Source organism: Microcebus murinus, chromosome 14 (assembly GCF_040939455.1).
Source record: "Microcebus murinus isolate Inina chromosome 14, M.murinus_Inina_mat1.0, whole genome shotgun sequence".
NCBI lineage: Eukaryota > Metazoa > Chordata > Mammalia > Primates > Cheirogaleidae > Microcebus > Microcebus murinus.
The window spans coordinates 1,173,819-1,195,530 of record NC_134117.1 but is presented as its reverse complement, the minus strand read 5'-3'; the positions used below and the strand labels follow the sequence as shown (position 1 = coordinate 1,195,530).

General features: G+C 46.0%; 1 protein-coding gene across 4 annotated transcripts in view; it reads left to right on the top strand.

Moving 5' to 3' along the window:
• Positions 1-1,426: 1,426 nt before the first annotated feature.
• Positions 1,427-21,712, top strand: part of PPP2R2D (protein phosphatase 2 regulatory subunit Bdelta) — a 40,219-nt gene continuing 19,933 nt past the window's right edge. For 2 of the 4 annotated variants that reach the window (XM_012781433.3, XM_012781430.3), the window contains exons 1-2: positions 1,427-1,582; positions 1,675-1,767. In XM_012781433.3, the coding sequence (XP_012636887.1) occupies positions 1,576-1,582; positions 1,675-1,767 (100 nt within the window). In that variant the 5' untranslated portion in view covers positions 1,427-1,575. Of the gene's footprint in view, positions 1,583-1,674; positions 1,768-12,189; positions 12,322-19,929; positions 21,538-21,712 lie in introns of those variants that run through there. The other 2 variants (XM_076009692.1, XM_076009693.1) reach the window with 2 other exon arrangements.

The window sequence follows — 21,712 nt, the reverse complement described above, 5'->3', positions numbered from 1 at the left end:
TCACTGGTCTCCCTGCCTCTCCACTTGGGCTCTCAGCAGAGTGGCCACAGCAACCCTATTAAAGCCCAAGTCAGTCTTGACCCTCTGCTCACAGCACCAAAGCCTACCTCACCTGGAGCTCAAGTCCTCAAAACGGCCTGCCCACCATCTGTCCTCTCCCTCAGGTCTCCTGCCTTCACTCTGATCCCTAGCCTCCTCTCCACTCATTCTTCTCCCCCACACCACTTCCGGATGCTTTTTCTACCTGCCAGGCGGTCCTGCCTCCTGTCTTTGCACCTGCTGCTCCCGCTTCCCGCACAGCCTTTGCCAGGTTCCGCGTGGCTTGCTCCCTCGTCTCCTTGAGACCTTCCCCAATCACCAGACTTAAACGCCGGCCCTCCTGCTACACATTTCTGTCCCTCCTCCTCGGCTTCTTTCTCTGCAGCTCCATCAACTTATCACGTTTTTCTTTATTTCCTACTGTCTCCCCCGTTGAAATGTGAGCTCCACCGGGGCAGAGGGCTGTCTGCTCTGCTCACCGCACGCCCCCAGGACTGTGGGCAGTGCGCAGCCCAGGGCAGGAGCGGGCCATAAGCGGCATATGCGGGGCGACTGCCCCAGTGGTGCAGGGTGGTCGCCAACTTCGCACTGTCCCCGAGAGAAGTTGTGATACCGGACATCACCCCATAGATGAACACGGCGCCGGGTTTACGAGCGCTGGACTTGCGACTTTCGACTTTACGATGGGCTTATTGGGTACTCAACGCGTTCTCGACTTACTGTACTGCTGACTTACCGAGGGCTTACCGGGACTCCGCCCTGCGGTAACCGGGGAGCGCCTGCGGCCCCTCCCTACACACCCGCAAATGTGAAAACCATCGGCCGCGTTTCCCTAAGACCGTACTGGGGGCCCCAGGGACCCCTGAAGTAGCCATTGGTGGGCAACGGGGAGCGCTGAGTAGGGGCCGTTAGCAAAGGTGGACAGGGACCTGCCCGGCCTCCGGCAGTAGGGCGGGGCGATCCAGGTGCGGCCAGCCCGGATGTCCCGCCCGCTGCGCCGAGCGCGCCCTCCATTGGCTGCTCCGGGAGGGCCCGCGCTCCCATTGGCCGAGACGCGGGGGGCGGGGTCGGACCGGCGAAGGTCCTGCTGGCTGGGCAGGTCCTCCTGGAGCCTCCGCAGAGAAGCGGGAGGCAGGCGGCGCTTGTCTTCAGGAGAGCGCCGGGCGCACACCTGCCCGCTAGGGCCCACCGAGGGCCGACGTAGCCGCCTGTGACCGCCGCCCCGAGTTCCCTCGGCAGCTTCCTGAAGCGCCCCCTACCCCAACCAGAGCGGCGCGGTGGCCGGCGCAGGCGCAGTCGGCGCGCCCCCGGCAGCCCCCGCGGCCGCCCCGCCCGCGGCCCATCCGAGGAGGCGGAGGGGGATGACGTCATCCAGCGGGGCGACGGGCATTGGGCGCCATTTTGAAAAGGGAAAAAAATCCCTCCCCGGCGGCGGTGGCGGCCGGGGCCGAGCGCTGGGCGGCTGCGGTGCTGGGGCCGCCTCCCTGGTCAGCCCCGGTCGGCGCGCCAGTCCCGCGCGTCCCGCCGCCGGCTGCCATGGCAGGTTAGGGGCTCGCGCGGGCCGGTGGGGACGGGGGCGGGCGGGGGCCGCGTCGGGCGGCTGTGGCCGGCCTGACCGCCCCGTTGTATTTGCAGGAGCCGGAGGCGGCGGCTGCCCCGCGGGCGGCAACGACTTCCAGTGGTGCTTCTCGCAGGTCAAGGGGGCCATCGACGAGGACGTGGCCGAAGGTAAGGCCCGCGCCGCTCCCGCCCCGCCCGGCCGCCCGCAGGAGGGGAGGACAGGACAGGGCGGGAGGCCGGCAAGAGGGTGGCCAGACGGCCAGGAGGGGAGGCCGGCGGGACGGGGAGGACGACGGGAGGAGAGGCCGGCGGGAGGGGAGGCCGGTGGGAGGGGAGGACTGGAGGGAGGCAGGCGGCACTGGAGGCAGGCGGCGGCTCCGCGACGGCGGTGCTCATGGGGGGCCGGGGCGCAGGCGAGCCCGTCCCGTGGGCGAGGGCTTATGTAAGCCACCAAGGTCACCGGCGGGCTGGTTGCGGGACTGCGCGGGCCTCGGGCCCTCCGAGCCCAGGCCTGGGGCTCTCGGGTGCCTCCTGCATTGGGCGGAACCGAGGAAACAGCTGCAGACATTGGGGATTCAGGAAACAGTCGGGCTGGCTGTGCTGAGGAAAAGGAGCACAATAGCTGCGGAGGATGGGAGGGCGCCTCGCACTCAGAGCTCTGTCTTAGTCACCTGTGTGGTCTGGAGCAGGCTGTTTGCTTCAGGGTCTTCATCTTCAAAAAGAGAGTTGGACTACTTGGATTCTTCAGGTTACTTTCTAAGGTTCTGAAATCCGTGAATTTTGCTATGAAGTCTTTCTGCTTCTCCACTGGTATGTTTTAAAGTCCCTACTCCAGATTTTAATCTTGAACCTTACGGTGTTGCTTTAAGATGGTTGTTTGTTTTCCTTAATCATAGCCTTACATGGGCCAAGCAAAGTTTTAGGACGATGGGTAGGGATCCGGGAGTGTCTCCTGTCCCAGCTCCCCGTGAAGCTATGCGTCATCTTAAAGTTAAAAAGCTATGTTCCTTTCCTGATGCATAATTGAATGTAGAACTTATTCTTAGAGACTCACGAGTTTAACATTTCAGATTTAGCATCATAGTGACTTTTTCCTTGTTGGTACATCTTACTGAACATTGTAAATCTTTAACCTCTTCTTAAGAATCATTTGTCTTTGCACCAAATACACCTCCCCTGCCTCAGGTTACTAACAGCCTCTAGTCACATGTCTGGTCCACTGTCCTGCACCTTGGCCCCTCCCATGACCTTTTGCTCCCTCCTCCCTGGACCTTCCCTTGGCAATGTCTGGATTGACGCAGGACTCTCAGGGACATCTGGAGATCCTTGGCCTGGGGACAAACAGTGCCCAGGTTATTGAGCAAGTAAAACTGTGCTCTGAGGAATTTGTAAAGGTGTATGTGGTTTGAGATTGAAACAAGGTCATTTGTATATAACCTAAATAGTTTATTGATTGATTGTTTTCTATTGATTTAAAATAGATTACCTTTTTGTTTCATTTTGCATGTGGCAAGTGGTTGACAGCTCACCTTACTCAGATGTGATTTCTATGACAAGTAAAGAAAACGTTTGTTTAGAGGTAGAGAGGTAGGAGGGCTTAATGCCCTTATTAATTTCTGGTTTCTGTACTCTTTTTTTTTTTTAATTTTCATTGATAAGCTGAAGGAATTAAAATTTAAATCTAAAGTGTAACATTACACTTAGGAAAACAGCATTCTTTCCCTTAAAATAATCTTGACAGAAATATTTTGTTGTCTGAATTAAACTGATAAGGAACTTTTTGCAATTTTAAACCCCTATTTTAAGTAAAATTTTGAATACATCTAAAAGTTTGGTATTTCAGATTGTCATCTTTTTTATAACATTGCTTTGTGATACCTACCCCATATATTTTGTGATTATTGTGTATATTCAGAGGTTTTTATATCAATTCACATACACTTTGGCCATAGGAACCCTCTGGAATTAACACACTTATAACTCTTCACCTTTTTGTGAAATGGTTGTAATATTGTTAGTTTGCATTATGTTATTACCACAGAGTCAATGATGAAGGGAAACGTAATCCTTAGTAACTAAGGAATGTTAAGCAACAAGAACCAAGAAGCTGGTTGTACCCAAACTCAGCCTTGTTGGAGAAATGTTGATAAGAGATAATTAATAGGAGATGGGTAATTCAAGGATGTTATTATTGTATATTCATACTTGGACTATAGAACTTAAGGTATATTACATTTTATTTATTTAAATGAGGACAATCACTTTGGAAAGCTCTTGGCAGAGTCTATGAAACCTGCAAATGTGCAGACCCTACAACCCAGCACTTCCTCATCTAGATCCCTACCCAGGGAACCATTTTGGAATATGTGCAAGAAGACGGAATAAGGAAGCCAATTGAACCATTCTAACAGCAAGAAATTAACAGTGACCTAAGGGCCATCAGGAATGGAATGGAATTATAATGCGGCAGAATGTAGTTCAGCAATTAAAAGGACTAACCGGATCTATGTTCATAAATGTGGACCAGGTGCGGTGGTTCATACCTGCAATCCTAGCACTCTGGGAGGCCGAGGCAGGAGGATCGCTTGAGGTCAGGAATTCAAGACTAGCCTGAGCAAGAGCAAACCCTGTCTCTACTAAAAATAGAAAGAAATTAATTGGCTGGCTAAAATATATATAGAGAAAAAATTAGCCAGTCATGATGCCACATGCCTGTAGTCCCAGCTACTAGGGAGGCTGAGGCAGAAGGATTGCTTAAGCCCAGAAGTTTGAGGTTGCTGTGAGCTAGGCTGATGTCACAGCACTCTATCTCGGGCAACAGTGAGACTCTGTCTCAAGAAAAAAAAATGTGGATAGATCTCAGAAATACAATGCCAAGTGTCAGAACAGTCCTTACAGTGTGATACAGTTTATACGAGGACATGAACACAAAAACTAGGGAACATATACATGTGTGCAAAGGTGTTTAAAATAAGATCTGCAAGGATATCCATGAAAGTCAGAGAGTAATCTCAAGGCATAAAGGAGAGCACCAGGATTAGAGGTGGCAGTCAGAGGGCACTTTGGCTTTACCGACAGTGGTCTTAACTTTTTAAAAACAATGTTTCTGTGTATTATTCAATAATTAAAATAAATTTAACAAAAGATCTTTATGCTATATTGAATGATTAAATCACCACAAAAAATAGATTTGTGGCTTGTGTGGAGTTTTGTTGAAGATTTTGTTGTGGTCTAACTTCAGCTGCTGTGGAGTCCACCAACCCTACGCTGTGGCCCATCTTCTGCTTTTCCTGCAGTGGGTAATCAGAAAGTGCCTTAGAGGCTGAACCATACACAGTGGCTCATGCCTATGTAATCCTAGCACTGAGGGAGGTTGGGGCAGGAGGATCGCTTCAGTTCAGGAGTTTGAGACCAGCCTGAGCAAGAGCGAGACCCTGTCTCTACTAAAAATAGAAAAACTAGCCAGACATCATGGAGCTTGCCTGTAGTCCCAGCTACTCAGGAGGCTAAGGCAGGATTGCTTAAGCCCAGGAGTTGGAGGTTGCAGTGAACTATGATGACGCCACTGCACTCTATCCCGGGTGACAGAGCGATACTCTGTCTCAAAAGAAAAACAAGAAAGAAAGTGCCCTAGAGGTTGAAGCTAGGACTTCACTGGGGACGGTGCCTGGTGCACACAGGGTGGTGGAAGGGAAGGGTAGGCACTTCTGGCTTCATTTGAAGGTCGTGGAGTCACGTGGAAAAAGGCTTCATTTTTTTGTTCTGATTTTCTTGTTGTTTTTAAAATGAATAGTTTTGGGGGCCCGAATCATAACTCCAGATGCAAATATTGGACTGTGTAAAATTTGGTGCTTTTTAAGAGTTGAGTTTTGCTGTGGATCAGGTCAGCCATCATACTAAGAGTCATGATTCCACTTGCCATCAGATTTCCCATCTCCCTCCAAATGGGGGTAAAGCTGAGCTCACAAGGAAATTATTAACTGTCCTGCTGGTGCCCAGGTGTATGAGCAGCAGTCAGTGGTGACTTGCCTCTTCTGGAAGGTGGACTAGGTGAGTTTATATGCCTAGGTGAGCAAGAGTCAAAATAGCAAAACTTAGGGGAGCTTCCGAAGGAAGTAAGAAGAAAAGCTGTTTGCTAGCTTGTACGTCCAAAATGGTTCTAAATGGTGACCACTTTTTTGGAAGTTGTTGAATATTTGTGCAGATTTTTCATGCATGTTATGTAGTCCCCTTCACCCTGCTGCTGCTCCCTCTCCTGGAACACACTTCCAGCAGCTGATGTCTTCTGCAGGTGTCACACAGGTGTTACCATCCTTGGCTTGTCTGTCTCTGTGAGCTCCTCAAGCTTGAACCCTGGGTGTTTCCCCCCCTTCTCCCCAGCCCCTATGGGGACCCAACAAGAAGGTCACGATAGCTGACAGGTGTTGAGGGCTTATTACATGCCAGAGATGCTCCCAGTGTGCTGCCTGTGTCAGTTAATTTAATCTTCACAGCACCTGGGGGGGTAGGAAATATTGTTCTTCCCAATCTCAGATGCAAAACGAAGGCACAGAGAGCAATTATATTGGTCTTGCAGCCAACATATGGCAGAGCCAGTGTTGGAAGTCCGTTGCAGAATGCCCCCAGAGCCCCATGTGCTGTCCTGCTTTGGTGACCGTTGGCTGCCCAGCCTTGGGACAGGGGTGTCCTAAAGGTCAGTAAAGATCTCATTACCAAGAACTGTATGGCAATGTCTTTGAAAGCAAATGAAAATGAAATGCCTTTAAAGGAAGTACTTATCAACATGATATAAGATGAGTAACAAGGGTTCAAGAATAGCATTATTTTACAAGCAATTCTCAAAATATTTGAAGAATGTCACAGACACAATAAGTAACTAACTGAAGCCCCTGCACGTCAAACAAATGCCGCAATGCCCTTGCCTGTGGATTTTCTTTGAACGTGATTGCAGTCTGCTAACTTACAGGGAAGCCTTGGGTCTTGCTTATGTGTTACAGAGAAACAATGGGGCGGGGCTGGAGTAGGGAGGGGCTCCCGCTGAACCTGGTTTTATGTAGCTCTGTACAGCTTGATAACAGCTGGCTCCTTTCATCTGAGTTTGTAGTTGTAAGTACTTTGACTTTTTCTGTGATGATTTTGCTTTAATCAGTTTCTTAATCCATGATTTAATCTGCTTTGAATTAGATATTGACCTTTTTCTAAAGAAATAATACTAAACCAAAGGTTTGTCTGCTTCAGGCAAGCTTGAATCTGGGGGAGGTAACATAAATAACATGAGTAGTTGGCTAATCTGGTAGGGTAAGCCTTTCTAAGGGGCTTATATACGTATTTATGAAAGAAACATTTAAGTTGGAGGTTAACAAAATGTAAGGGTACTTGGGAATCAGTACCAGGAATTTATTGTGTTTCATTGACTATAAGATACATCTAATTTCAAAGATATTAAAATTTGGGGAAATATACTTAGATTCAATGAAATACATTGTTGGTGAATGCAGAACTTTTCAGTCATAGTCATTAGGGTTGTGATTGATTTCTTTTGTGTGGAGACAACAGGCATTTTGTATTTATCATTGATTTTTTTTTTTTCTCCTCCTCCCCTAGCTGCTTTTTTTTAACTGTCAATGGGACATGGTGTCTGGTGGTTCTCATCACTCCCAGACTGGTTTCTGCATTTCATCACAGAAAGTCCGTCACACCTGTGCTGCTGGAAAAGGCCTCAGGAAAGCACCCCCTGGGGAAGGCCGTCAGATAAGCTGGCGGTCTGGGTAACGTTCTTGCAGTTTTCATGAGAGCACTTCCTGGGGAGATTCTGCCTTTGTTAAGATTTCTTGATTTTTCTAATTCCTGATTTTAAACAGTTAGTGGTTTTGAGGGAAGTTCTGAGTTCAGTTCGTTTGCTATTTATCAGCTTAGAAGGCCCGTTTCCTAGCCTCAACTTACTTATCTACTAATAGAAGTGAGATCAGAAAGTTTTGTTAAGATCAAACAATGAGCAGTATTTTTATAACCTGTAAAGTGCTGTTTCCGTGCTAGAGACAACTGTTAATTAATTCTATGTATTTTAAGGTGTTTGGGTTTGGTTTCAGCTATATATAGACACAAAAATAGCAGTTTTTTGTTTTTTCCTGACTTCCCTCTTCTCTCCACCTACCCCAGATCCTTTCCACTGGGCTTAGCCTCTTGGTTTTTCTATTATTATACAGTGATTATTCCATCCCTTGATCTTTGCTCCTGCTGCTTTCCCAAACTAGAATATTCTTTCTGCTTTCTGTCTACTCTCCATACCCTACCAATCCTGAATCCACCTCATAATCCGCTTTCTTTGAATCACGGCTCCAGCCGCACTTGGCATCCAGCATTCTCAGCCTCTGAGCCTTCCCTTCCACTCAGCGCACCGTGTTGTGTAGCAGGTAGCTGTGTCCTGCCTCTGGTCCCCTGGTTTTATCGCATGCGTTAGGCTTGTCTCTGCAGCGCGGTGCTGATCGGGAATGGAAAGTCACGATAGGAGGAGAGGCATTGTGCAGATGGAATTTGGTACAGATCCCATTTTTCTCCGTATTGGCTGTGTGTTAACTTGGCAAGTTACTTACCTTCTGTTCCGCATCCATGAAACGGGTGCATAAATTATCTGCGCCCATTACAGACAGGGTTACTGCGAAGACTGCAGAGAAGGCACAGAAAGCTCTGGCAAACAGAAACACAGTAACTGGTAAACTGTTCAGATGTGGTTGTCTTAAGAAACTTGCATAAGAGAATAGCTGACTCTGTTCCACTGCAGGGAGCCGGGTTAAGAAAAACAAAGGGTGTTTCAAGGGCAAGCTTTCAGCTTAGTGCGCCACAGAGTTCACAGCAGCACTCTCAAGGGCTGCTCGTGCCTGGTGTTGCAAAGAGCAGTTCCTACCCTCAGGAAGCTCCCTGTTCACAGACATCAAGCAGGGGGGTCATTGCACGGTAGCTGGGACAAGGACACATTGGGGAATGTGACAGAAGTGTCTGGTACACGGGCTGGGTAGGGAGTGGAGGGGAGAAGAATGTCCTGGGGGAGAGGGCTCCGAGCGGGGTTGGAGAGAGCGTGGTGTGTTCTGGCGGTCCCTGCGAGGCACTGTCCTCCGGCAGAGCAAGGAGTGGTGGGCAGGAGGCAGGAGGCTGGCAGCGGCCAGAGGGTAATGAGTAAGACCTTGAACACTGCCCTGAGGACTTGCTCTGGAGGGATTGTGAGCCTCCAAGGTCCTAAGCAGAGAAGTGACATCCACTTTGTTTCTAGGACTGTCACTCTGGCCTTTAGAACATGGGTAGTAACAGGTAAGAACAAAGGCAGAGATGCCAATTAGGGAGTTACTGCAATGATAAAGGCTGGGAAATGGGGCTTACCCTGAATCTGGGCTTGGCCAACTTTCTTATAAAGGGCCGAATAGTAAATATTTTAGGCTTTGCAAGCCAGTCTGTCCCTATTACAACTTCTGGACTCACCTTGTCCTTGTAGCAGGAAAGCAGCTATGGACCGTGTGAAAAGGATGGTGTGCCTGCACAACCAGCCTGTCTGGAAGCAGCAGCAGGCAGCCGGCCAGATTTGCCTTCAGGTCCAGTTTGCTGGGCCCACTCTGCACTATTGGTTCTGGAACACTTTCATACTCCTTGTTGGTTTGTTTGTTTAGGGAGACAGATCTCGCTCTGTCACCCTGCCTAGAGAGCAGTGGCATCATCATAGCTCACTGCATCCTTAGATTCCTGGACTCAAGCAATCCTCCTACCTCAGACTCCCTTTTATACTTGTAATAATTACTGAGGATCCAGAGAACTTTTGTGAGCTATATCCATCAATATTTACTATACTTGAAATTAGAACAACCTAAAATATTATTTCACTTTAAAATAATAGTAATAAGCTACTACATGTTAACATTTTTAATGAAAAACAAAAAAAGATTTAGCGAGAAGAGTGTCATTGTTTCACAATTTTGCAAACCCTTTAAAAATATATGGCTTATGCCCTGCGTGGTGGCTCTCGCCTGTCATCCGAGCACTCTGGGAGGCCAAGGTGGGCGGATTGCTCAAGGTCAGGAGTTCGAAACCAGCCTGAGCGAGACCCCGTCTCTACTAAAATTAGAAAGAAATTAATTGACCAAATAAAAATATATACACAAAAAATTAGCCGGGCATGGTGGCGCATGCCTGTAGTCCCATTTACTCGGGAGGCTAAGGCAGTAGGATCTCTTGAGCCCAGGAGATTGAGGTTGCGTGAGCTAGGCTGATGTCATGGCACTCACTCTAGCCTGGGCAACTCAAAAAAAAAAAATATATATATATATATATATATATGGCTTAGTAGATGACAGCCGATTCTCAGACCTGCTTCTGCATTCAATCCGTTGCAGTTGCCTTATTGAAATAAGTAAAGAAAATGTGGCCTCATACTTACATGTAGTTAGAGGAGGGAGGCGTGATTGACAGCCTTTTCAGATAATTGTGTGTACTCTAGCAGTACAGCATAACTGGATAGGTGGCTGTTTTTTTTGTTCAAGTTTAGTTGCACTTTGGAATCAATGAACTTTTTATACCCTGTTACATTAGAATCCATAGGGGGTTGTTTTGTTTTTGAGATTTGGGGGGGTCTCTGTTACCCTGGCAGTAGTGTCATCACAGCTCACAGCAACCTCAAACTCTTGGACTCGGGTGATCCTCCTGCCTCAACCTCCTGAGTAGCTGGGACTACAGGCCAATGGCACCACACCTGCTAATTTTTGTATTTTTTGTAGAAGTGGGGCCTTGCTTTTGCTCAGGCTGGTCTCAAACTCCCGGCCTCAAGCAATCTTCTCGCCTCAGCCTCCCAAAGTGCTATGATTCATGGCTGAGCCACTGCCCCTAGCCACCAAATTCTTAATAACCGAAGTTGATCAGTCATTCTTTTAAAGAAAAATGGCATCGCGTGAAAAAAAAGTGGCTAGTTCAGCTTGTATGATGTTGTTAACAGAAAAGCACTAAACTGTATACAATAATTTGAAGAGGTTTATTTTGATTCAATGTGAGTAACCGTGGCCCAGGAATCCACAAACCCAAGAAACCTTGAGTAAGTGGTCTGGAGGCTGTTGGGTTTTGGTTTTATACATTTTAGGAAAACAGGAATTATAGGTATAATCATTTGTCAGTACCCAGAAGGTGTATGTTGGTTTGGCCCTGAAAGGTGGAACATCTTGAAGTGGGAACACTCAGGTAGATTTAGAGATTCTTGGCTTTGTAATTGGTTAAAGAAACAAAACTTCGTCTAAAGACTTGGAGTCAGTAGAAAGGAATGCTTGAGTTAGGGGGTCTGCTGTCTGTCCTGTGATGCTAGACCAGAGTCAGGGTGGAAAGTAAGCCACATTACACCGGATTAATAAAAGAACCTGTTTAATGAGATTTTAGGGTTTTTAAGGCCTGACTTGACCTTTGCCTTGCATGGCCTCAGGTCGTGTTAGTAATAGAGTATCGATGTCACGGAGTCTACTTTGTCAATCTTAGGATCTCTGTTTTAACATTCATGCTTATGTGCCTAAACTCCAGAAGGGAGGGGTGCAAGAAGCGTGTCCGATCTCCCTTCCCATCATGGCCTTGAACTTGGTTTTAAGGTTTTTCTGGGGTACCCTTGGCTAAGATGGAGTTTGTTCAGTTTGGGGGGGGGGCTTAGGATTTTAATTTTATTAATAGTTTACATTGTGAAATATGTATTGGGTCTTCGCCTCCCTTTCCTGACACACAACCCCTAAGATTCTTGGGGTCTTCGGTGATAAGTGTCATTTTGTATGCTAATGAGTTGACTGAGGCTGGTGACCAGAAAGACCTAAGCTGAAATGGAGGGTTGGGATTTTCAGCCCCACCCTGGCCCCAGCCTCTAGGGCTAAAGGTGAAACTCATCACCAGTGACCAATGATTTCATGAGTTGTGCCTATGGAAGGGCGGGGTTTGAAGAACTTCCGGGTGGCTGGACCTGTGGAGGGTTTTGGAGGGGGGTGGCCTGGAGAGGGATGGGCGCTCTGCGTCCCTTCCCCACACCTCGTGCTGTGCATCTCTTCGTCTGTACCCTGTGTAGCACCTCTGTATTCATAGTAAGCTGTGAGTGTGTGCTGGGGTGCTGGGAGCCTCTCCAGCAGATTGCTGGACTCGAGGAGGGTTGTGGGAGCCCTGACTGACAGCCGCTGTCAGAAGCGCTGGGAAAACAGCTGGGGCGTGCAGTTGGCGTCAGAAGTGGGGGGCAGTCTGGTGAGACTGAGCCCTCAGTGGGGTCTGACGCTTGTTGGGATGGAATTGAATTGGCAGGCTCCTAGCTGGTGGGGAGACATCCGCACACGTCTGGTGCTGGGAGTGTGTCGTGAGAGTAGAGCAGGAGAAACCGAGGGTATTTCTAGCGCAAACAACTGCACGTGCTTTTCCTTGAGACAGCTGTCGTACTTGGGACGCGGCAGAAATACTTCCCACGTGCTGCCCATTTTGCCACAAAGCATACTAAAAAGACGTGGAATTAGATAAGATTAATTATTTTAACTGTTCATCAAAGACCTTCCTAAGTAAAACTGGTTTCCTTTTTCTTTTTTTGTTTTCCTGCATGCGCAGGGCACGAAGAACACAGTGACTGCTAGCGCCTTAGGTGCTGTGCCAGGACTTGTGCTGAGGTGCCCGCAGTTCCACCCACCCCTGCTTCTGCTCACCCGTGGAAATGACAGCACAGTGACAATGACAGATAACGTATTAGTATTTTTATAAACGTAGTTTTGACCTCCTGCCCTCCCCCCCCCCAGAGGTTCTTGGGGACCCTCAGGTCTGGAGACCACTGTTAGAGAACTGCTGCTTTAAGGCGAGCTGTTAGCAGTAGGAATATCACAGGGTAGGCTAATGGCCCCCTCTCACCTGTACTAGATTTTATTGTTTTTGCCTCAGAATGCAAAAAGAGTGTTTATTATTTAAAGAAAATCAAATGATGCAGATGTATCAGGAGTGTGTAGCAAAGCCCCTCTCATCCCATCTTTGTCCTGTAGTCCTCACTCAGACTCACTGCCCGTATCCCTGTGTCTCTTTTTAGGCCATTTCCTGTGTGTTTACCTAATCATTTGTATTTTAAAATTATAGTTTGTGCATAAGCAATAGTTTTTTATTTGACAAACGTGGAATTTTATTTCAAAACCGTTTTGCAACCTGCTTTTCTTTCATTAGCAGTATGTAATCTGAGATCTTAGAACAAACCAGGCTTGCTGCTGTGTGTGTGTGTGTGTGTGTGTGTGTGTGTGTGTGTGTGTGTGTGTGCTTGAGCTCATTTGACTCTGTCCCGGCCCCTGGAGATGTACGTGCTACGGTATGGCCATCCGTTTTACAAACAAGAAAATTGAATCTGGGGAAGGTCAGTCACTTGGTGAAGGTCTCGGAGCAAGTGGGTGCTGCGGTCATGATTTCTATCCATGTACTCTGAGTCCAGAGCCCATATTTAAATATTTGTAATTAGGCTGCCTTCTTGTGTGGCTCTGTCTCATCCTTTGATGGCTGCATAGTATTGCCTCATTTAACTTCCAGTGTTTGCTATTACTTGTGATGCAGTAGAGTTCGTCCCTGCATCTGCCATGTGTGGGTGTGGTGGGTGACGGACATCCAGGAGTGGGCGCACGGTGTCAGAAGCCTCGTGCACGGGCATTCAGGTGCTGCCAGACTGCCCTCCAAAAGGTGGTAGCAACTTAAAACTTCCCCAGAAGTCCTCTTCATTCCCATTCTAACTGAGAACATGAGTCCTTTTACTTGAGAGCTATTTGAATGGTAAATCTAATGCTGTGATTTGCATTTCCTTACCAGTTTTGTAATTGAGGTGGTGGCTCAGGCCTGTGATCCTAGCATTTGGGGAGGCTCACGTGGGAGGATCAGTTGAGGCCCAGGAGTTCAAGACCAGCCTGGGCAAAATAGCCAGACCTATCTCTACGAAGAATAAAATAGCAGGGCGTGGTGGCACATGCCTATAGTCCCAGCTACTTGGGAGGTTGATGAGGGAGGATCACTTGCACCCAGGAGTTGGAGGCTGCAGTGAGCTGTGATAGTATCATACCACTGCTCTCCAGCCTGGGCAACAGAATGAGACCCTGTCTCAGAAAATTAAAGAAAAAAATAGTTCGTAAAAGCTCTTTATACATTATGAATATTAATCTCTTTGAGATCTTTTTTTAGTATTAACCTTGAATTTTAAATCTTCTGCTCCCATTCCACATTCTCCTCCCCAGAATTCAGTTGAATCTACTACATGCACATCTTTCACTAAATTTTTTGTTGCTGTTGCTATTGCTGCTGTTGAAAATTAAGAAAAAGAGCTGAGGGCCGGTGAGTGAGGCAGAGCAGTTCAGGGACCGCACTTAGCGTAGTTGTGCACACAGACTGCCAGAGATGTGTTCTGAGAAATGAGTCAGGTGATTTCCTCACCACCCGGCAGCATAGAGTGCACTTATCCACCCCAGATGCAGTAGCCTGCTCCCTTACAATCTTTGTCATGCATGTTGACTGTCGTTGGCGTGGCGCGGGACTGCAGTGTAAGGAGCTCAGACTCGGGGGCAACCGTGAAAACAGTCCTGGAAAATTCACAGGAATCTTGGTCAGGATTTTGGACTACCCCAGAGTGTGAAACAGACTCGAGCAGCTTCTGTCTAGATCTCCAGAGATGAGGAAACCACACCTGAAATAGGAGTGCAGTTATAGGAAGACACGGTGTGTTTCTTTTTCTGTATCGCGCATAGTACCTGGCACAGAGCTGGCACATAGGAAGGGTTTTAGTGGAAACATTTAGGTGAAAGAAGCCCAGGTGATAGGTCCACATTTTTAACTGTGTCTAATGGGTTATTCGTTTAAAAAGGGGAGTGGATGAGAGAGTTACAATCAGTTATCAAAGAAACAGCACTAATAAGCAAAGACATGCTAATTAAAGCAGTGAAGAGGCTCTGCTTTTGCATTATATTTCTGCAAAGAGTATCTCTACACCCATATTTTGGAGGGCAGTTTAGCATTTATATATCAAACTTTAAGCAAGGGTTGAGGCTCAAGGGTTCACTTCTAGGAATCCTGCAGGAATACGCCAGCGTTCACAAGATGTGCGCTGCAGCAATAAAACACAGAGAACTTAGATGCTGAAAAGTAGTGAAGCGACTGAATGTGTCACAGCACACACTTACTGTGGACTCAAAGGGTTCTGTGCCCATTGGAAAGTTGTCTGTGACACACTAGGTGAAAACCCCAGCTTACAGAACAGTGATCTGTGTAAGACCAGGTGTGGCTGTAACTGCCCTCTGCAGGGCAGGGAGTGCCCGTGGGGAGTGGCAAGTCAGGCTGGCATGAAACAGGGAGTTTTGCTTTTACTCTGCACACCTCTGTGGTGTTTAACATTCCACACTCAGGATGCGCGGTTTTGTAGAAATCAGGAGAAAAGGACCTGTTAAGGAATGAAGGCTGGCTTCACAGGTCAATGGAGAGGCTTCCCTTGTTGCTGCTTGCAAACACCTGATGCCAACTTGGTACAGGTTCATTATTCTGCTTGTGAATACCTGATGCCAACTTGGTACAGGCTCATCATTCTGCTTGTGAACACCTGATGCCAACTTGGTACAGGTTCATTATTCTGCTTGTGAATACCTGATGCCAACTTGGTACAGGCTCATCATTCTGCTTGTGAACACCTGATGCCAACTTGGTACAGGTTCATTATTCTGCTTGTGAACACCTGATGCCAATTTGGTACAGGCTCATCATTCTGCTTGTGAATACCTGATGCTAACTTGGTACAGGCTCATCATTCTGCTTGTGAACTCCTGATGCCAATTTGGTACAGGTTCATCATTCTGCTTGTGAACACCTGATGCCAACTTGGTACAGGCTCATCATTCTGCTTGTGAACACCTGATGCCAATTTGGTACAGGTTCATCCTGCTTGTGAACACCTGATGCCAACTTGGTACAGGCTCATCATTCTGCTTGTGAACACCTGATGCCAACTTTGTACAGGCTCATCATTCTGCTTGTGAACACCTGATGCCAACTTGGTACAGGCTCATCATTCTGCTTGTGAACACCTGATGCCAACTTGGTACAGGCTCATCATTCTGCTTGTGAACACCTGATGCCAACTTGGTACAGGCTCATCATTCTGCTTGTGAACACCTGATGCCAACTTGGTACAGGCTCATCATTCTGCTTGTGAACACCTGATGCCAACTTGGTACAGGCTCATCATTCTGCTTGTGAACACCTAGTGCTGACTTGGTACAGGTTCATCATTGCACTTTGTTCTGTGCTCCAGTTTTCTTGAATTTAAACTGTTTAGGCTGCATTTTGTCATGTTTGAAAATGCCTGAGACTTTTTTTCAGTTTTAATTCTTCTGTTCCAGGTATCTAGAATGACCAAGTAGAGATCCATAAAGGTGTATTCATTCCAAAAGCTCTGGTACCACAGCTGGATTTAAAACAAAGCAAAACAAAAACCCAGCTAATACCAATTATAAAAATGAGGGGATTAATGCCGGATATGGTTCAGTGCATTCGTAAACGTTCCCGACTGTATCACATCTGGGCTCCTGCTTATCTCTGTTCCTACACTCGCAGTGGCCTGTGTGCAGGGTCTAGACCACTTGCCACTCCACGTTTTAATAAACCTTCTTGGTTGCTTTTAGAACAAATAAATATTATTCACATAACACTATGAATAATAATAAGCACCCATGTTTTCAGCAGCTTACAGCTGTCTTATTTGTTTCATATTTTTTAAGAAGTTCAAACTGCAATTACAATCAGTCCTTTGTCCAGTCCCATTGCTTGAACTTCTTCCCTCACTAGCTGCAGCTTCTGGGAAAGCGGCACCCAGCTCGTCTGCCTTTGAGTTTTACCCAGGGAGGTGTGCGGGCCGCCTTGTGAACCTCCCTCGGGCAGAGACGGGCGTGGGTCCGCAGTGCACAGCGGCTGCTGCTGCTGCTCCCACTCCCGTGCTTCTCAGACCCTTCCTAAGGAGTTACTGGATTGTCACAGGTCACATTCCTTAGATTTTGGCTTTGCTTATGATACCAAAAGCGACGGTATCGGTTGCTGAAGGTATCTGAAATACCAGAGACAATCCTTGAGGTAGTATTAACTAGAACTAGCGTTCATTTTCTTGCATAGATCCCTGGTCAAGTTCAGGTGTGTGATGATGATCTTAACTGGAAACAGTGAGAATATTCTACTTGAACTATTCTCAGTGTACTTATTGTCCATTACAAATACGAAATTTAGTAGTAAAGGGATTTGAGTCATGAGATTGTCTGCCTAGGGCTTTCTGTGTGCTCTGTAAAGTACTGGTCAGGGTGAAATGTGTCACTAACTAAAACAGTAGTCATATAAATTTTCACTTTAGAAACATGTTGACATTTACTGCTGAAACTACTTAAAAAGTCGAGGGACGCCACCTGGCCATTCGCCCTGATGACCTCTGTGAAGGAGAGCGCACACCCCTGGGGGGCTTGGCTCCTGAGTCTGTGCCTCTTTGTTCTGATGACTTAGGATTGTTTAGGCTGTCTTGCTTGACTTACGAGAGGGAAATGTAATGCTCAGGCTAGCATAGATTTCGATTTGTTTTGGTTCTGGGAATATGTTTTTAAATAATTTAAATTTTCTTCTTTATCTTCTATGTATTTATTTATTTATTTTTTAAAAACAAGGTCTTGCTCTGTTGTCCTGGCTGGAGTGCAGTGGCACAGTCAGCTCTCTGCAGCTTCAGACTCCTGGGCACAAGTGATCCTCCTCCATCAGCCTCCCAGGCAGCTGAGACTGCAGGTGTAGAAACCACTACCCCTGACTAATTAAAAAAATTTTTTTGTACAGATGGGGTCTCAAACTTCTGGCTTCAAGTGATCCTCACACCTTAGTCTCCCAAAGTGCTAGGACTATAGGCATGAGCCATGGAATATTTTTTTAATTATGATAAAATATATACATAGTGTAATATTTATCATGTTAACCATTCATAAGTGTACAGTTCAGTGGTATTAAATGTGTTCACAGTGTTGAATAACCATCACCACTATCTGTGCCCCAAACTTTGTGCCCAATAAACAGTAACTTTACCTTCTCCCCTCCCCAACTCCAGGCAGACACCATGCTACTTTCTATCTCTGTGCATTCAGGGACCTTGTATGAGTGGAATCATACGGTATTTGTCCATCTGCATCTGACTTATTTCACATTACCCATAATGTTTTCAGTGTCCATCCATGTTATTGCATGTGTCAGAATTTCATTCCTTTTTATGGCAGAAATGAATTTTTTGAAGTAGGAGATAATACATTTCTAACGTACTTTTTTCATTTATGTTGTTTTTAGTCATTGAATGTACCTTTTAAAGTTTTACTCATAAAAAATGTATTCCTGAAAAGCTATTTGGAAATTGAATTATTTATATGCATTGAGTAAACTTACCTAGTCAAAAGAAGCTTTTATAATTTTTTCTAAAGTAAATAATCACAAACCGAGTGAGGGTGGATAGTTATTGTTTGCTTAACATTTGATAAAACTTGTTTAATCATTTACCTGATAAATGTATGACTTACTTGATAATCTTAACCTATTTTAGCATTTTTGTAACTTAGAAATATCTGTGGGGTTCTTGCATGTGTCTTTAAATGTACTTAACTGGTTAACTGTGTTTATTTAGAATAAGATGGAATCTTGTGTGTGTTTCTAATAAACGCTAATCAAAGATGGAGTTTCAGGAACAAGTTACTGGGAGAGAAACATTAGCAGCCTTGTTTTGCTAATAAGATGGACCATGTTTAAAGGTCATTTGCCAAAGTTCGAGATATATTCCTCCCCTTTTGATGCAAATTCCCAAAATTTTTTGTCAATTTTTTTATTGTCGATAAGGGGAAACTATCTTCTTGCTAGTTTTTATGTCGATAAGGGGAAACTATCTTCTTGCTAGTTTGACTGAGTCTGAAATACCTGAAAAACATCTGTATTTGTTGTTACACATCTAGATCTGCAACAGGGGAGGGGACCTGCAAGATGAGGCTTTGCTGACCAGCAGTGCGTGCCCAGGGAGCGAATCCTCCCCTGCAGGTGTGTCCTGGAAGGTTCCACAAGCACAGAGGCTGCTGTGCAGCACACGGGCCCCTAAGACCTCAGCAATTAACTAGTGACTCGGTTGCACTCTGATGAGGGCTCTGGAAGGCATCGGAGACTCCCTTGGACTCGGGACCCCTGAGCTCAGATGTGAATGGTGGTGGCCCGGCAGGGGTGGGGGGTGGTGGTTAGGGGCAGATGGGAGAACATGGGAGGGACAGGTCCAGAAGCTACATGAAGCCTGGAAAGCAATGGGGGAGTAAAATGAGGGTTTTGGTCCTAACTAAGGGCAGTGAGGGTTCAAAATAGAAGAATCAGATTTGTGTTTCAAATAAAAATTGCTCTGGCTGCAGTGCACAGAGGTGGACTGGAGTCAGTTTCAGGCAAGGTGTTGCTCACCTGGAAAGTGTACTTTTAGTTTTCCATGGAGCCTGGTGTGTTGATGGTTGTGTTGCAGAGATGCTGCCTGTTGTGCACTTGCCTGTGAGCCAGACTGCCAAGGCTCACGCAGTTCTTACTTCCTAAGACAATGTCAAAGCATAGAATTATGTGTTAATGGCTTAGTTGTAATTTAGGTCATTTGATGTGTTTTAGACATAGGTTAATATATTAAGCCAGACAGCCTTTTAGATTAAGACATTTTCATTTTTCAGCATAGGGTGGGAGAAACAGCATGGAATATTCTGAATAAATGAGATTTCCCTTGAAAAGAGTGGTTAAATCTTTGCTGGGCTTTAATGGCAGAGGTTAAATGTGGCTTCCTAAATTTTGAAATCTACTGAAATTAGTTAGACAGGACTTCTGGTTATGCAATGATGTAAACACTAATTTTCCAAATAAAACACAAAGATTCACCATCTTCCTCTGCTGCAATGGTCTCCTTAGGTACATGCTTGCAGGAAGTACAGCAGCTGTCTTGTATAGCAAGGTGACTGTCAGGGGTGATACGTTCTTGGAAAATGCAAAGGGAGTGGATGTCAAGTGCTTTCACTGCAAAAATGAGTTAGTTAATTAGCTAGAGTTAACCATTCCACGATGTGTGTATACTTCCAGACATCATGTTACATATGTTATAACATACAATGTTATCTGTCTCTTTTTTAAAAAAAAAAAAAGTACAGTACCCAAAAAGAAAACAGAGTCCCTTTAGGCTTATAAATAGAAAAATGAATTTAAAATAGTATCTTGTTAAAAACAAATTTATAGCTGATTTTTGTTATTAAAAACTTTGAAATAATTTGGTCTACTTTTAGAATATACTTGAGAAAGTTTATAAGTTGTAAGGCTCTTTAATGACTTGTTCTGTTCTTTTTTTGTGGTGTACTTGTTTATAATGGCTTTACTGAGACATAATTGATAAGAGCATAAAGTTCACCATTCTGAAGGAAGCAGTTGGTTTTTTTTTTTTTTTGTATGTTCACACGGTTGTGCAACCATCAGCACTATCCAATTATAGAACATTTTCGTCACCCCCTAGAGAAACCCATTAGCAGTCACTCCCCATTTCCTCCTCACTCCACTCCCTGGCAACCACTGATTTACTTTGTTTCTGTGGATTTGCCTATTCTTGACATTTCATATAAATGGAGCCACGTAATATGTGGCCTTTTATGTCTGACTGCTTCCACCAAGCATGATGTGTTCAAGGTTCATCATGTTGTACTATGGATGGGTACTTCGTTCCTTTCTTGGATGAGTAACATTCCATTGTGGGGATGTGTACCACGCTTGTTTTGTTTATCCCTTTCCTTCTTTCCTTTCTTTCCCTCCTTCTCTCCCCAAAAAAAGAAGATTCTTTTACAAGTTTCTGTTGCATCACTGTTTTGTTGACCATGTAAATATTGTTTGTTGCTGAATTATGTTTCTTTTTCATACACGTTTTCATTTTTCCTAGAGCTGGATTGCCTGATTGTCTTTAGTACTTTTTTTTCTTAAAAGCAAACCTTCGACAGATCCGTCAAACACAGGCACGTCGATGGTCTCCCAGCTCCTTGCAGCTGCAGGCTCCTGCGTGGATGCCACTCTCAGGGCCTGGGGCTGCCTGGCTTCTGTCCCAGGTCCATCTTCACCGTTTTTTGGAAGTCAGATCCTTGATGTTCCATTCTCTTGGTTTTTCCCTTCATTTTGCCAAATAGCATCTTCCAGTGGTTTCCTCAGAGTTTGTTTGTTTGTTTTGGCTCTGTGCATGTTTAAGAACATTGTTACTCCTCCCTCAAACTTGATTGGATATTTGGGTATAGAACTCCAAGTTAATTTTTTCTCAGAATTTTGAGAGTGGTTGATATCCTATCCATCATTTTTCCTGCAACCTTTGTGATGCCATCTGATTCCCTTCCTTTTGTATGTGACCCGCTCATTTTCTCTGGAAATTTTTGGAATCTCCTTTTTAACCCTTTGTGGTTAGGTTTCCTGGGCCGGCTCGCTGGTTACGCTCGGCAGGCGTGGGCCTTCCAGCCTGGGCACCCGTGCGGCTCCGCCCTGGGGAAGCTCCTCTTAGCTCTGGGGTCCTTGTTCCTCCCTTTGCTCAGTTCTTTCCCAGCTTGTCAGCTGGTGACGAGCCACCAGAGCCCATCTCATCCTTCCTCCTGCTGTCTGTTCTAGTTCGCTTCCTTTTGGAAGAGGTATTGAAGGTTTTACTGTTGTTGTTGTTGTTACTGTTTGAATTTCAGATTGAGCTTCTCTTTCTTTGTCCTTCCTTGTAGCATACCTGTTGGATGGCCTGCGAGGGGGTAGACCCGTGGGAGCCTGTGTCCTGCCCCTTCACCCCCGGGGCTTGCCACTGTGGCACCTGTCCCCTCTGCATCAGGAGGAATGACAGTAGCCCTGCGTCCTGGGGCTGTTGGGAAGCTTAACTAGGTTAGTACAGGGATCAGGCACCTGGCTCCTAAGCCATCCCAACTCAACATGGCAATGTCATGACTCGTTAGGTCTCAGCTCCCTGAGGACATTAATTTTCATTTCTCTGACACTGTTGACATGCTGTCTTTACTCAGGTTCCTCCTTTGTTCTGGTGACTTCTCTGTGAGCAGAG